The sequence below is a fragment of the Cuculus canorus genome, chromosome 1 (genome assembly GCF_017976375.1).
Source record: "Cuculus canorus isolate bCucCan1 chromosome 1, bCucCan1.pri, whole genome shotgun sequence".
NCBI lineage: Eukaryota > Metazoa > Chordata > Aves > Cuculiformes > Cuculidae > Cuculus > Cuculus canorus.
In genome coordinates this window covers 28,285,418-28,299,745 of record NC_071401.1, presented here as the reverse complement: position 1 = coordinate 28,299,745, position 14,328 = coordinate 28,285,418, and the positions used below count along the sequence as shown (strand labels likewise).

The window sequence follows — 14,328 nt, the reverse complement described above, 5'->3', positions numbered from 1 at the left end:
ATATACATATAACCACTATCTCCTATCTGAAGTACTATTTTTTCTTTAAATTAGGCAGGCCTGCACTTCCAACAATTAAAATTAGCACTATAATCATGTGGTGTAAACTGGACATTTGCTAAGAGTTCTATACTAGCTAGATGCTAACACTCATGAATTACATTGAATTCCAATCACTTGCATAAACAACTTGAAAAAAAAGGGCCAGACAATGTGACACTAAAAATCACAACACGAAGTGGTAACATTAATATGTTCACTAAGTGGGACTGCAATAGACTAAGACTAAGTTGTTAAAGGTACATAATGTACTACAAACAAAAAGCAACATCAAGCAAGACATTAAAGCAACAAAGTTTCAGCTGAGCCTCTGCTGAATTGAAATTCAGACACAAATAATAGTTCTTCCCTTCAAACTTGAGAGATATGGACTGTCTACAGCAGAAATCCAAGACTGAATGCAACTACTCAGTAAGAAAAGTGAAAGCAAGCTTAAAGAGAACAAAGAAAAAAATGAGACACTGAGGAAAAAAATACTTCTGCTTCACAATTTAACCAAACTCTTGGCTCTGTATCTACACGTATTTGCTTTGCCTGCCTGCCAAATGGCTGTAAAGAAGCACAAATACATTTCAAGACAACAAGAATAACTCAGCTATGGGATACATACCTTTAAGCATCCAATAAAAAAGCTAGTATATCCAAAAAGTCTACGACTTGAGGCAAATAAACTGTTCCAGATAGAAAGTCAAGCCAAGAGATAAAATTTTGGTTTTCCCAACTATACTCAGACTTTCTTTGGTGACATTTTTGTGAATCCAAGAATATCGGCCAGAGACAGATATCTGTATCATCTGCTTAAGCTTCAGAAGCACTACGCCGCTCACCCAACCCCTAAAAATCAAAGCCACAACAAACATTACGGCAGTGCCTCTTCCAAATGAAATTAACTGAAATATCAAGCACACAGACTTGAAGTGGCCAATGCATATTTGATATTCAGAACATGAGCAAATATCTCACTTCTTTCTGCTAGTGAAAGACTGAGAACATTTTTTTTAAGAAAAAATAAAGTACTTTGCGTAAGCTTGTTTTAATTTCTAAATTCTTCTTTAAAAATATACTGAATTTGAACCAGAGAAGCGACTTTGAGAACACTTAGGTTTGATGTGATTATTATTGAGACTTTCAGTGAACTCCGTTGCTCTGGGAAAGCTGAAAGACACAGTTCCACCTCAATGTTAAAACACACTTGCAACAACGCCTGCCACAGCTCTCATTAAAGGACACTACAAAACAAAACTAAAAATTATAAACATTTCAAAAGTGGACAAGATCACGCGTTTAAAGGTTGCAACATAAAAAGTATAAATTGGAAACAATATATTAAATTTTATCATACAGGTCAGAAGGATTGACTTTCATCATCACTTCACATAGAGATCTTTGACATTAACAGGCATACAGGTTTACATTAAAATAATTTGTGCTCCACAGAAAACAGGAGACCAACAAATCCTTTCTTATATGTATTTCTGCCATTACAATGCTTAAGCTTGCTATGTTGTTTTCTACTCCCTGAAATTCTCTCATTTGGTTTTGCTGGGTGGGGAGGTAGATAAAAAGAGAATGGGAGCTATTCCAGAAGCACAAACCTCTGCCTCTACCAACATGAGAGGCAAAGTGTCTGTGCAACCAGGCTAGCATAACAAAGCAGGAAACGCTAACCTAAACTTCGGTTCCAAATTTGGATGCATACAACAAGCCATTCCAGTGCAGTGTTTATGACCTCAGAATGCCAAGACCAAAGTCATGGTCAAAGGATTTTGAGTTTTGAAAGCAAGGAGTCTAATAACCTTCAAAAAACAATCAAAAAATAAAACTGCTTACCAATTTAAAGAAAATAGAATCATAGAATCACTAGGTTGGAAAGGACCCACTGGGTCATCAAGTCCAACCATTCCTAACACTCCCTAAACCATACCCCTAAATACTTCATCCACCCATTCCTTCAACGCCTCCAGGGAAGGTGACTCAACCACCACCCTGGGCAGCCTGTTCCAGTGCCCAATGACCCTTTCATGAAAAATTTTTCCCTGATGTCCAGCCTGAACCTCCCCTGACGGAGCTTCAGGCCATTTCTCATTGTCCTATCCTATGTCACTTGGGAGAAAAGGCCAGCTCCCTCCTCTCCACAACCTCCTTTCAGGTAGTTGTAGAGAGTAATAAGGTCTACCCTCAGCCTCCTCTTCTCCAAGCTAAACAACCCCAGCTCTCTCAGCTGCTCCTCATAAGACTTGTTCTCCACCCCCTCACCACCTTCGTTGCTCTTCTCTGGACACACTCCAGAGCCTCAACATCTTTCTTATGGTGAGCAGCCCAGAACTGAACACAATACTCAAGGTGTGGTCTCACCAGTGCCGAGTACAGAGGAAGAATAACCTCCCTGGACCTGCTGGTGACACCATTTCTGATATAAGCCAAGATGCCATTGGCCTTCTTAGCCACCTGGGCACACTGCTGGCTCATATTCAGTCGGCTGTCAACCATTACCCCCAGGTCCTTCTCTTCCATGCAGCTTTCTAGCCACTCTTCCCCCAGTCTGTAGCACTGCATAGGGTTGTTGTGCCCCAAGTGCAGGACCCAGCATTTGGCCCTGTATAACCTCATGACATTGGCCTCAGCCCAGTGGTCCAGCCTGTTAAGATCCCTTTGCAGAGCCTCCCTACAGATCCACACTTCCACCCAGCTTAGTGTCATCTGCAAACTTGGTAAGGGTGCACTCAATGCCTTCATCCAGGTCATTGAGGTATCACTGCAAAAACATAATGTATGCAATGTTAGGGGACAATATCTTATGTGTCATTGTTGCAAGCAAGGAGTCAGTCTACAATGTGTGACAAAAAGCTGTCATGTGCCTACAAGCGCAACTAGACTTAATCTAGGTATGCTATTTACACATATTTGGAATACTACAGTATTTAAGCTGTTATGGCAAAACATACTGAGGTCAAGAAACGAACACTCGCTCTGTGTTAACATATCAGTAATACTGCTACTGTACTTACAAATGGGTCTAAGCATATTTAGAGAGAAAAATAAAGTAGCAGTTTCCCTAGGATTTGACTGTCCGATGGTCATAGCATGAAAACTCGTGAGGAAAAAAGAAACCCGGTGCTTAAAAACATCACTATTATAGGCAGGACATCTTCCAACCGCCAGGTCAGAAATAGGTCTTTCCAGCCCTTAGTGTATTTTTAAGTTCCCAAAATATTCTTCATCAGTTGAATTCCTCTTGGATTTTAGTTTGTTTCAAGATGTCTTAGTTATGCTTTATTACGTATGGGAAACATACTGCAGAAAAGACTTTCACCAAGACTGCACACAGGCCGGTAAGCTATCAAAACAGTGTTTCTTGTGTTAGTCTAAATCCAGAGAACAACTCGTTCACTGTGAACAAAAAATACCTATCCCAAGTCTACTTGGATAGAAATACTGTAGTTGGCTTTTCTGTTTCAAAACAGCTAAGTTAGCAGATGCTTTTGTTACATCAAATTTGTTTAGAAGTCAATCTCATCTCTAAGCCAGTTTTACGATACCAATAATAATTATGATGCTGAAAAATATGTGCAAGATACTCTAGTGAGATAAAAAGCTCATAAAAAGCTTGTATTATTGAGAAGTGCTGTTTCTAGCTGCAATATTAAAACCAAATTTCACCCTGAAAAAGATGTGGAAAAAAACACCTTGTGATACATCAACTCAACCACTTTGAAACTCACATTTTACCCTCTCAAACCTCATTCTACACAATACTGCTGAAAAAACAAAAACATGAGACATCATTACACAAATAATAAAGTGAGACACAGAGTATCAGAGAATCAGAGTTCTGGCAATTTCAAACATCCATCAGATTCAAGTTTTGGTAGTACTGGGTTAGTCCTTTGCACAAGAGTATCAAAACACCATTGGTACGCATTTCACCTACCTTAGATTCACACCACAGTCTCAGAAACTTCACTAAACTGCAAATATTTGAAGTGCAGAGATGGATCAATTCAACCATTTGTTTACTTTTTTGCTGTATTGTATTATATTATATTATATTGTAATAGCTACATTTTTCATGTTTTCTGCTTCCACAGAAAGAAAAAACATTAGTATTTAACACCTCCATCAACTGAAATAAGTTGCATATTTGCCTCACTCATAACTATTCAGTTCAAGTGTGACTACATGTGTACTGCTGAAAAAAACATCACTATAAGATTCATGAGTGTGCTCCAAGAGTACAGAACATTTGCTAGTAAAAGTCTTGGTGTTTCAGACTACCTGAAACAATGGAGAAGTTGAACTGGAGAAAACATGACAAAGAGAAGTCAATTCGATAAGCGCAAACTGGGCTAATAAAGTATGTAGTTTTGTGTGCTACAACAGTGAGCCTTTACTGAACCTTACCGTGTTTAAATTGCTTTCTTCCTGAAGATATTCAAACACTGCATTTTTTTTCCCAAGCATTCTATAAAAATGCAGAAGGTGAAGAGGATCACTATTTTTAGCAAATGCTAAAAGCTGACACCATGCTTGAAGGTTTGTTCTATCATAATCAGCTGTATTATACAGCAGGAGAAAATAACTATTATTGGACTCAAGCAATAGAATATGGACTTTACCAGTCTGGAAGTGCAGTAACAATTAAAGAGATCATCACCTTAAAATATGCATACTTTCCTAAACCTTTTGCTGTTGACAAAAATCTTCACAAAAGCGCGTATCTAACAACCCTAGGTATATTAAAGGTCTGAGAAAGCCATACCATGGCATTAATATCATAAATAGCTTATGAAGACATCTTTCATATGCTTGACAATCTAAATGCATTGACGGTGTTCCTTTAAGATCTGACTGTGAGGTACTGTGATTAGCTAATACAGCTGTACACTTGGTAATCCAATCTTTATGAGCAACCAAATCAGTACTTATTTACTTGAAAAGTAGTATCATAAATAGTCATAATTAAATCCAGACAATGTTGCAAGAAATTATAAAGCAGGAGATTTTTCCTCCATTTCAGAATGACCATGCAGCCATTGCTCTTGTTCAGGAAGTCAGCTGACGGAGAACTCTGGTCTACTTCAAAAGACATCAAGTATAGTGAGTCACACTGCCATTTAAACACAGTTCACACTCAGCAGAGGCATGAGATATCACACTGTTATATGACAACCAGACAATCCCATCACGCTTGCATCATGTCTTGTCATTGGTACATATAACAAAAATCTGTTTTATAATTCATACATGTGAAACAAGTGGATCTTAGCAAATATCCTAGAAGCTTGTCAATACAACAAAAAACAAGCATGATAGTCAAGAAACATTCAGCAATTTCCAAGAGAAAAGCTTAACAAAAGTTTTGATTTATTGCTGCACGTAACACCACACCTAAGATCATCTAAATGTTGCATTCTTGTAAAATTACCTTCTACTCTAAGATAATCACTCTTCAAACATCTGTCTGCTATATGTTAGTTAAGAACTATTTTTATGGCCTTAATATTTGTAACTGCTCTAAAAAATTGAATCAGCAATTGATTTTCTGGGTGAAAACTACTTCAAATGCAACAGAGCACTCCGATCACTTTAATTATCCTGAATTTGTAAGTTTCTCATACCATGGACACTTAAATACCCATTTATCTTGAGAAAATTTTAGGTAGCAGACATGAACAACACAATGCTGACAGGATAACATGGTATAGCGCTCAAAGGCCAATGTGAAGTTGAGGAAAGTTAACTGTCCTTAATCTCACCCCACAAGTGCCAAAGGACAAGTGCAACAGAATTCGATCTGGTTTGTGAAAAAAAATGTTAATTTGATTAGTAAAGCCAAAGTGGAAACCTGTGACTTATGCATCTCATGACATGGCACTTGCAATATTCTTCTAATTTTTGCAGACACTAAAAAGAGTTAGAATTTCTATTTAGTCACCTGGCTGTACATGTGAACCTCTTCAACAGCCAGCCGCACACATAGAACAGACTTAAAAGCACACAAAAGCAAGGGTGGGTTGAGCCCAGATAGAGACTTGTAACCAAAACAGATCAGAAAGAAAAAGTCACTGCTCTACAGACAAAGGAGCAGCTATTTGCAGTAATGAACGTTACTAGGGAGTCAAAATAGTCATGACAACTCAACCACTCACTTGATTGAGTAGTTGAGCACAACTAGTTCACTTAGAGAGCAAATTATTCAACATGGGTTTAACTGAACATTATAATTACCAGCAGCAATGTGAAAAAGTATTGTCTATGTGCCTATAGTGGTAACTGTTCAAAAAAGCTTCATGCAGTTTGCGTGACTGAAAAAAAAATCAGAAAATGGGAAACATTAGCACACAGACCTAAGAGGACAGCAGATGGCAATAGACAAGAAAAATAACCATTTGTGGAACTAGCACTTTTTTAAGTTTCATCACTAAGCTGGCATTTTAAAAATGTTTAGGCTCACTTGATCACCTAGTGGCAAAGCCATACAAAGCAACACAAGAGAGAAATTTCCTTCTCAAAGATGGCACGTTATCACACAGACTCTGCTTAAACTGGAGAGGGGAAGAAAAAGGACTTATTTTCACAGCCACATTCCCATGTTAAATACCAAAAGCAGTAACTAATCCTCAGATAGTACAGGGATCATTACATGAGAACAACAAACGAAAAGGGCAGATTCAGCTTAGTAGGGCTCAAGTGAATAATATGTGCTATACTGTGCCCAATACTACTAGTGTCCTTTAAGGTAAACAAATCCAGGCTCTGATCCAACGTCAGAAAGAGCTGTGTACATCTCCCAATGCATACATTTATCCTAGAGTTACTGGCTTTTCACAGCTTATACTACTGAGCAAGAGAATGCTGGCCAACTCCCCCCAAAAAATCCTGCCTTAACAGAACAGCTACAATACAAACACAAGAGAAGCATGGCTTCTCAAGGCCCTCATACAACAAGCAGGTTTATAAAAACACAGGTATGTAGAGAAGTTGCAGTAAACTTATTGAAAAGGAAGGGCTTTGAAAAGCGCTCCATTCAGTACTTTTGGACATGCAGTGTTGTTAAAAAACAAAACAGCTCATTTCCTGAACTGTACTTAATTGGTTGTACAACGCTGTAGAGAGAAAGCAAAGTTTTCATGACCCCAGGAGGGTCACCAGCTGAGAATCCGAAACATGGACTTGATACAAAAAGAACAGATGAAGTTTAACTGAGAAGGTCAACTTAGAGGTTACATCACAGTTTAAGAACTGACAAATAACTGAAGTTTTAAAAAAAGGAAGAAAGGAAAGTTGGGTATCAAATCATAGTCAGCATTTCTTCAAGCTATCTGAAGAAGCCTCTATATTGAGCATTTAATGAAGATGCCACTTTGGACAAGCATCTAACTGTCATCTCTGGGAAGTTTGTGTTTTATGTTTTCTCCATCTTTTAACAGTCAACCTACCTGCCCATAGTTGTCTATGCCAGTTACTAATCTATTTAAGTTTAATAAATCAAAAGCTGTCCTTAGGGACTGGCCAAGAGTCGTAAGTCCTTCAGCTTGAAGGTTTTTCAGTTCGTTCATAAACGTTGCATGGTTTTCCTTCCAGCCAGCCTGAAAAGAGAAATGTGAGAAGACTTATTTTGCAGATATGAGCTTTGCTTTCCTGTTAGGCTTTTCTGGTTAGTAGTAGACAGGTACAGCTGAAGTTGATGATCTCTAAGGTCTCTTCTAACCCTATGGCTCTATAGTTATAGAATCATAGAACCATATAATAGTTAGGGTTGGAAGAGACCTTAAAGACCATCTAGTTCCAACCACCCTGCCATGGGCAGGACATCCCACTAGATCAAGCTGCCCAAGGCCCCATCTAACCTGGCCTTCCACAACATCCCTTGGCAACCTGTGCCAGTGTCTTACCACTCTCACGGTGAAGAAATTCTTCCTTATATCAAGCCTAAATCTGCCCCTCTCCAGTTCATACCCATTCCCCCTCATCCTATCACCACAAGCCTTTATGAATAGTCCCTCTCCAGCTTTCTTGTAGGCCCCTTTCAGGTCACTGTTGGTTCTATGGTCTTCCTCGGGACACATTGCCCACCACGAACACTAACAAAATGCCTCGGAAGTCACTAATACTTACTGTCATATCATAAAATCTGAAAATAGGTGCTTCTATTAAACCCCAGAGTTCCCCATCTGCCGAAGGGAAGAAACCAAAACCGCTCACAGGTCAAATTTCTGTTTAGTCACAGATGCACTAGCCTCACAGCTACCTCCACTACTCTCCCACAGATGGAAGCGACCTCCAACAGGTTCCCCGCCTCGTGTTGTGCGGATCCCCCGCCCCTTCGCTGCGAGGGTGCAGCGGGACCGAACTCTCCTCGGAGTTGCTGTCACTTCTCCCGAGTTGCCCGGCATCCCCCACAGTCCATTGCTGCTCGCACACCGCGGGGGGGAATGTCGGCCATGTTGGTGTCAGCGCCGCCGGAGCTCCCGGGACCGCGGCCGGCGGCGCCGCGGAAAGGGAGAAGGGGGGCATTCGAGGGAAGGGGGGATGAGGGGAGGGAGTGGGTTACCTTGATAGCGTAGGGAGGCTCCTCGAAAGTGACCAGCATGTACCTGTCTCCCCTGCTGGCCGGGTCCCGGGCTCGGAGCTGCGGCGCGAGGGACAAAGCAGAGGGTGAGGCGAGAGGCGGCGGCGCTGCCGGAGCCCCCGCGGCTCGGCTCGGCACGGCCCGTCCCTCCCCTCCCCCCACACCCACCCCCCTCTTTTTTTTTTTTTTTGCCTCTCTCTCGCCTCCGAGGCGGAGCCGGTACCTTCATGAAAGTCTCTACAGCGCCTTTGGCTACGTCCAGGTAGGTGGTGCCCAGGTGGGTGCGCTGGTTCATGGAGGCAGACGTGTCTATCAGGAAGAGTAAGATGGGCATAGTGCGCGGGGGCCGGCGGCCGGGCGGCTACATGGGCAGAGCCGCGGGGCGGGGGGGCAGGGCCGGGGGCGAGGGGCTGTGAGTGCTCTGCACGGGGCGCTCCGCGGGGCCAGCGCTGCCCGCCCTGCCCTCCTTTGTGTGCGGGGCCCGGGCAGGGAGAGGCGCGGGGGGCTGCCGCGAACCGTGCCCCGCCACCGCCTGCCCTCGGCCGCCGCCCGCCCTCCCCTCCCCCTGTTGATGTGACTCGGAAGTTTCGGGCGGAGCGGCCGCGGCCCCGCCGCTCCGGCACTTTCTCTCCCTGACTGAGGCGCTTCCTCGCTCGCCGCTCGCTTTTAAGGCGGCCTGGGCAGGTCTGGCGCCGCCCCCGGAGGACGCGGCCCCGCGCCACGTGACCGGCTCCCGGCCACGCAATTGGGCGCCTTTCGCGCTCCTCATTAGCATATGCAAATCGAGCGGGGGCGGTGGGGGAACGGGCGCTGAGCGGCGCAGGCGCGGAGCTGGGGGACACGGGGCAGGGTGGGGCGGGGGCTGCCGCGCCCCCGGGGGCGATCGCGGGGCAGGACGAGCGGGGAGAGGCTGGGGGAGCCGGGCAGAACGGGAAGGGGTGGGGGGAACGGGGCAGAAGAAATGGAAGGGGTTGGGGTGTGAGGGGCAGGAGAGATGGGCGGGTGGGAGCGGGGCAAAAGAAACGGGGGCCGGGGTTGGGGAAGCGGGGCAGAAGAAACGGGGGCCGGGGTTGGGGAAGCGGGGCAGAAGAAACGGGGGCCGGGGTGGGGGTTTTGGAAGAAATGGGGAGGGGTTGGGAGGGAGCGGGGCAGAAGAAACGAAGGATTGGGGAGAGAGGATCAGAAGAAACGGAGGGGTTGAGGAAGCGTGGGAGAAGAAACGGGCTGAGGGGGGGGTAGAAGAAATGGGGAGAGGTTGGGGGAGCGGGGCAGAAGAAACGGGAGGGGTTGGGGTAGAGGGGCAGAAAAGGGACGGATGGGGGCCAGTGGGGCAGAAAGGGGACGGAGGGAGCGGGGCAGAAGAAACGGAGAAGGCTTGGGGGGAGCGGGGCAGAAGAAATGGAAGGGCCTGGGGACAGCGGGGCAGAAGAAACGGGAAGGCTTTGGGAAGCAGGGCAGAAGAACGGGGAAGGATTGGTGGGGAGAGGGGCAGAAGAAACGGGAGGTCTGGGGTAGCGGGGAGCTCGGGGGGTGCCGTGCAGCCCTTGCTGGGCTCTTCGGAGGGGGCGCGGGCGCAGCCCTCATGGGGCAGCTGCCCCTCGGGACGGGGGAGCCCACGGTCCCTCCCCTCCCTGTCCGCATTGGGGACCATTTTGATGGTGAATTCCCAGAAACGTGGCCAGGCCTTCTGCTCTATGCTTGGGGGGAAAAGAAAAAGAGAAAAAAAATCTGTCTGAGCCCCAGCTGTGACCTTTTGCCTTGTGTACGGGCAAAGATTAACACTGATGTTTCTTTGATCCGTGCTAAGGCACTCCAAATGTACTTCCAATAAATCGTATAATTGTGGAGTGTTTCCAGCCAGTTAATGACTAAGATCTCTGGTCTCAGTTGCTGTTTGGTGGTCTGGTTTCTTTTTTTTCCCCCACCCGGCAATTCAGTCTCCGCTTTTTCTGCTCTCGTAGCCTTGGAGCAATAGCTCCAGAGCCATTTCTTAGCATAATCTCTTCAGGAGACTGCTCTGCTTCCTATCTGACTGGTATTTTTTTGCCTGATCCAGCTGATGTGCTCCCACAGCCACTGCTCTAGAAGGTATGAAGCCACCGAGCTCCTTCTTTGAAGATAAAATTGGCAGTGTCCTGGTTTGATTAATTTTGCTCTTACAGGCAAGATTTCTGTCATTAAGCAAGAGCTGGTTTGGGTTTGTTTGTTGCTTTTTATAAAGACTAGTGAAATATTAGCATTTAGTTTTGAGGAGGAGAGAGGGATAGGATCATATTTCCATTACAGATTGGTATGCATTCTAATGCCTGCGAACCACTTATTTTGGCTGTCCTGTTGGCGTTCCATCCGTGACCCATGCCAGACATTTTGGGGCTTTGGGGTGAAGTCAGGAACATTTCCCTTTCAGCCCAGTTCAATGTTTTAGGCCATTAAGGAATCTTCAACCTCTGGGACCCTGTGAGAACTGGGAAGGAATCTCTGGAGTCAGTGAAGACCAGAATACAGCCAACAGATTTTACTATGAGTATTCCTAAGTGTGGATCCTGCTGGTGGTGGTAGGAGTGACCAAGCTTGTGTGCACTCAGTGGCTCTTGAGTTGCCTGTGTCTCTCCGGCTGTCTTGTGACCAGCAGCAAAGTTGTTCTGGTCCAGGTTCTACTGCTGTCAGAGGAAGCAAACCAACAGGCGCTGCAGAGGTCACATTGCCGAGTTTCCCTGGAGTACAGCTGCATGCCAGCCCCCATCACACACTAAAACATTTCGACTATGGGAGAGGCTTTGTTCAAAGTAATTTTGTCTCTACAGAGGTATTTTGGGACACCTTTCTTCACCTCGGCTCTGCACAGAAAGCTGCAGGTATCTTCTACAGCTCTGAAGGTCAGCAAGACTGACTACTGCCAGAGTGGTATTTGTCTCCCTAAAGTAATGGGATTACAGTTAAGTGAAGGCTGTGGTGCTGCTTTAACAATTCATGCCTTGGGATCAGTAACTTCATTGGGGAGTAATGTTGAGTGAGCATATGATGTTGGCCTCTAACTGCCTTCCTTTTAAATCTCTGAGAGGCACATTCTTCAAACATGCCATCTTTTCTCCTATTTGTATGTTGATGTTTCATTGACCATCCTAATAAAAATAATGCCACTTTCACATGTCAAGCGTCAGGTGTCTTCTTAGAGACCATCCTAAAGATAGGGAGCTTCTGAAATGGTTCCTTCTCGAAAGTGCTGGAAAAAAAAGTTATTTTAGAGCTCTTGCCATACCAGGAAAATGTCATGGTAAAGGGCAGGCTAGGCCATGGAAACTTTGCATAAATCCTGGAGGGTCATTTGGAATTTTTAAGTTTTGCTGCCTGTAAATGAAGAGTGAGTGGGGGGAAAGCCATGTTAACTCTTAGTGGTAGAATCCATCATAAAACAGCAGGAATTTTGAATCGACTTGGAAAATTGCAAGCTGTAGGCATGCTGTAGTTTTCTCACCAATAGAGGAGGACTGAAGCAGCTGGTCCTGCTGTACTCTTAGTCCCCCCAGCCCTGGTGATTAGTACTAACAGAAAAATCCCACAGACAAAACTTATACACAGTTCCAATGGGTTTATACAAGCAAAACCACTTTACTGTATTTTTCTGTATGTATTTGCTTTTTGCTGTTATCTTTGAAGCCATTTGGAACATTCATTTCTTCCTGCTCCTGTGCATCTTAGATCCCCTATAGGGCAGAATCAAGGCTGGGGGTGTGACTGTGGTAGGCATTAGTATTTTTCTGCTGGGAGCAGGCCAATTTGATTAATATTGAGAAAGATTCTTTCAAAAATAGACAATAAGCCCAAGCCTTAATTGTGTATCAGCCTCTTGATGTGAGCTTCATAATGGCTAGTACTGCCATCAGAGTCACATTTATAAATCTGTACAGGAGATTTGCTGTGAAGGAACAAAACCCAGTGATATTAGTGCTTATGCTATTTACTGGTAGAGCTGACACGGCTGAGCAGGGAGAGAGCTTGAGACTGTCACTGAAAACAGATACATCTTTCTTTGGTTTCAGTTTTCTATATGGTGGTCAAAGCTATAACCCAGGTGTAGTCTAAATGAGCCAGTTCTACCTTTGCTTCTGAATCTCGACGAATGATTTCAGAACGCTTCTGTCTGGAGGAATACTCCTGCTGTCCTGATAATGCAAAAGATTCCAGCTACACTTTTTGTGTGCTATTTGTCTTGCATCCATGGGGAAGCATCAACATGTATGTATGTCTAAGAATATTCATTTATTGGTCTTCAGAATGGGCATTGTCTGTGTGCAAGGCAAATAAGATGAAAAATGGCAGATTTCACTTTAAAATTGAATGTTAACTCAATAAATAAAATCTCAAATATAAGTATAAAAAAAAATAAAAAAACAGAAGAGCATTTTTTATATAATTTGCTGTTACTGTGTTTGCTGTTACTGGTTTTTTTTCTTAAGCATCATCTTCTCCCTGTCAGTATTTGTGAGATTTTTGTTGTATTATCACATACCATTAGGCTTACTTTGTCCTAGACTGCAGGCTTGAATGGAAGCTGTTATGCTAAAGGCCTTCAAGCAGGTCTAAGAACGAAAATTGGCAGTATAACTTGTTTTTTTTTAAATTGGCTTTCTCTGTCTCAATATGGAACTGTTTCACAAAAAATATTTCACCTGACCTTGGTCAGACCAGATTTTAATGACACAGGTAAATTTCAGGGCTTCTTTCAGAATACCATTCCATAGCCTTGTCACCATTAAACTTTTTTGCCCTGTTTAAAAGTCTTACATTTTCCTAATTTTCTAAAATAATTTTTATTTCCTAATTTTATGTTACTGCTTATCATTAAAATATATATCTTTATACAGCATTCTGAATTTCAATTTATTATCTTTTAATACTTGTGTTTTATTCCTTTTAGTCTTCCTTTTGGCCAAGTTCTTACTTGGCAACTTACTTGCTTTTTTTTATAACTAAAATTTTAGTTTCCTCTTGTCTTATAGCTTGTTGGGTAATTTTGATGTTTTTACTAGTTTTAGTTCAGTGGGGTTTGACCCTACTTTTTTTTTTTTCTTTTTCTGAAATTATTAACAAAGAGAAACTGATTTAATCTTTTCATTCAGGTAGCTTAGGTAAACATATAAAACTCATCCTAGACTGAGTAATTACCTGAGAAGGCTAGGGTCAGATAAGATGCAATCCCCAAAATTTTTCAGAAAATGACCTTAAGATAACTGGGTCTCAGGTTTTTATGTATATTCTAGGACTTGGACTGAGGATGCCTATTTTTCTAAAATTTGCAGAGGCAGCTGCCTTCCTTTGAAACTGTCTAGCACCTTTTAGAAGTCTGTACTTTGGCTTCCCCAGCACTAGGACACAGTGAAACTACATCCCTTTGCAGAACGATGACCTCTAAAAGAAGTTGCATTCTGGCTTCTCTTGGCCCATCTTCAAAGACGGCCTCCTTTCATTGTCTGTCCATCGGGAAACGCAGAGGATAGCGCTTGAAGCTTCCTAGGGACTTTTGTATTCCCCACCACCCCTCCAGTCATCCAAATCCCTTGCTATTTCCTGGCTCAGGAGCTGGAACCACAGCAAACAGCAGTGTACCATCCAGGGGAAGAACAGTCGATGTGGAAATGCAAGGAAAGGGGTATCACAGTAGTTTGATACAGATTGTTTTCTAACTGTACAGGCTG

The 14,328-nt window shown here is 43.5% G+C and overlaps 1 protein-coding gene across 2 annotated transcripts in view; it reads right to left on the bottom strand.

The window, feature by feature from the left end:
• INTS6 (integrator complex subunit 6) overlaps positions 1-9,106 on the bottom strand; it is a 45,863-nt gene extending 36,757 nt beyond the window's left edge. For both annotated transcript variants that reach the window (XM_054067913.1, XM_054067922.1), the window contains exons 1-3: positions 8,856-9,106; positions 8,615-8,692; positions 7,500-7,649 (exon numbers count right to left, since the gene is read on the bottom strand). In XM_054067913.1, the coding sequence (XP_053923888.1) occupies positions 7,500-7,649; positions 8,615-8,692; positions 8,856-8,966 (339 nt within the window). In that variant the 5' untranslated portion in view covers positions 8,967-9,106. The remainder of the gene's footprint in view (positions 1-7,499; positions 7,650-8,614; positions 8,693-8,855) is intronic.
• Between the last annotated feature and the right edge of the window lie 5,222 nt (positions 9,107-14,328).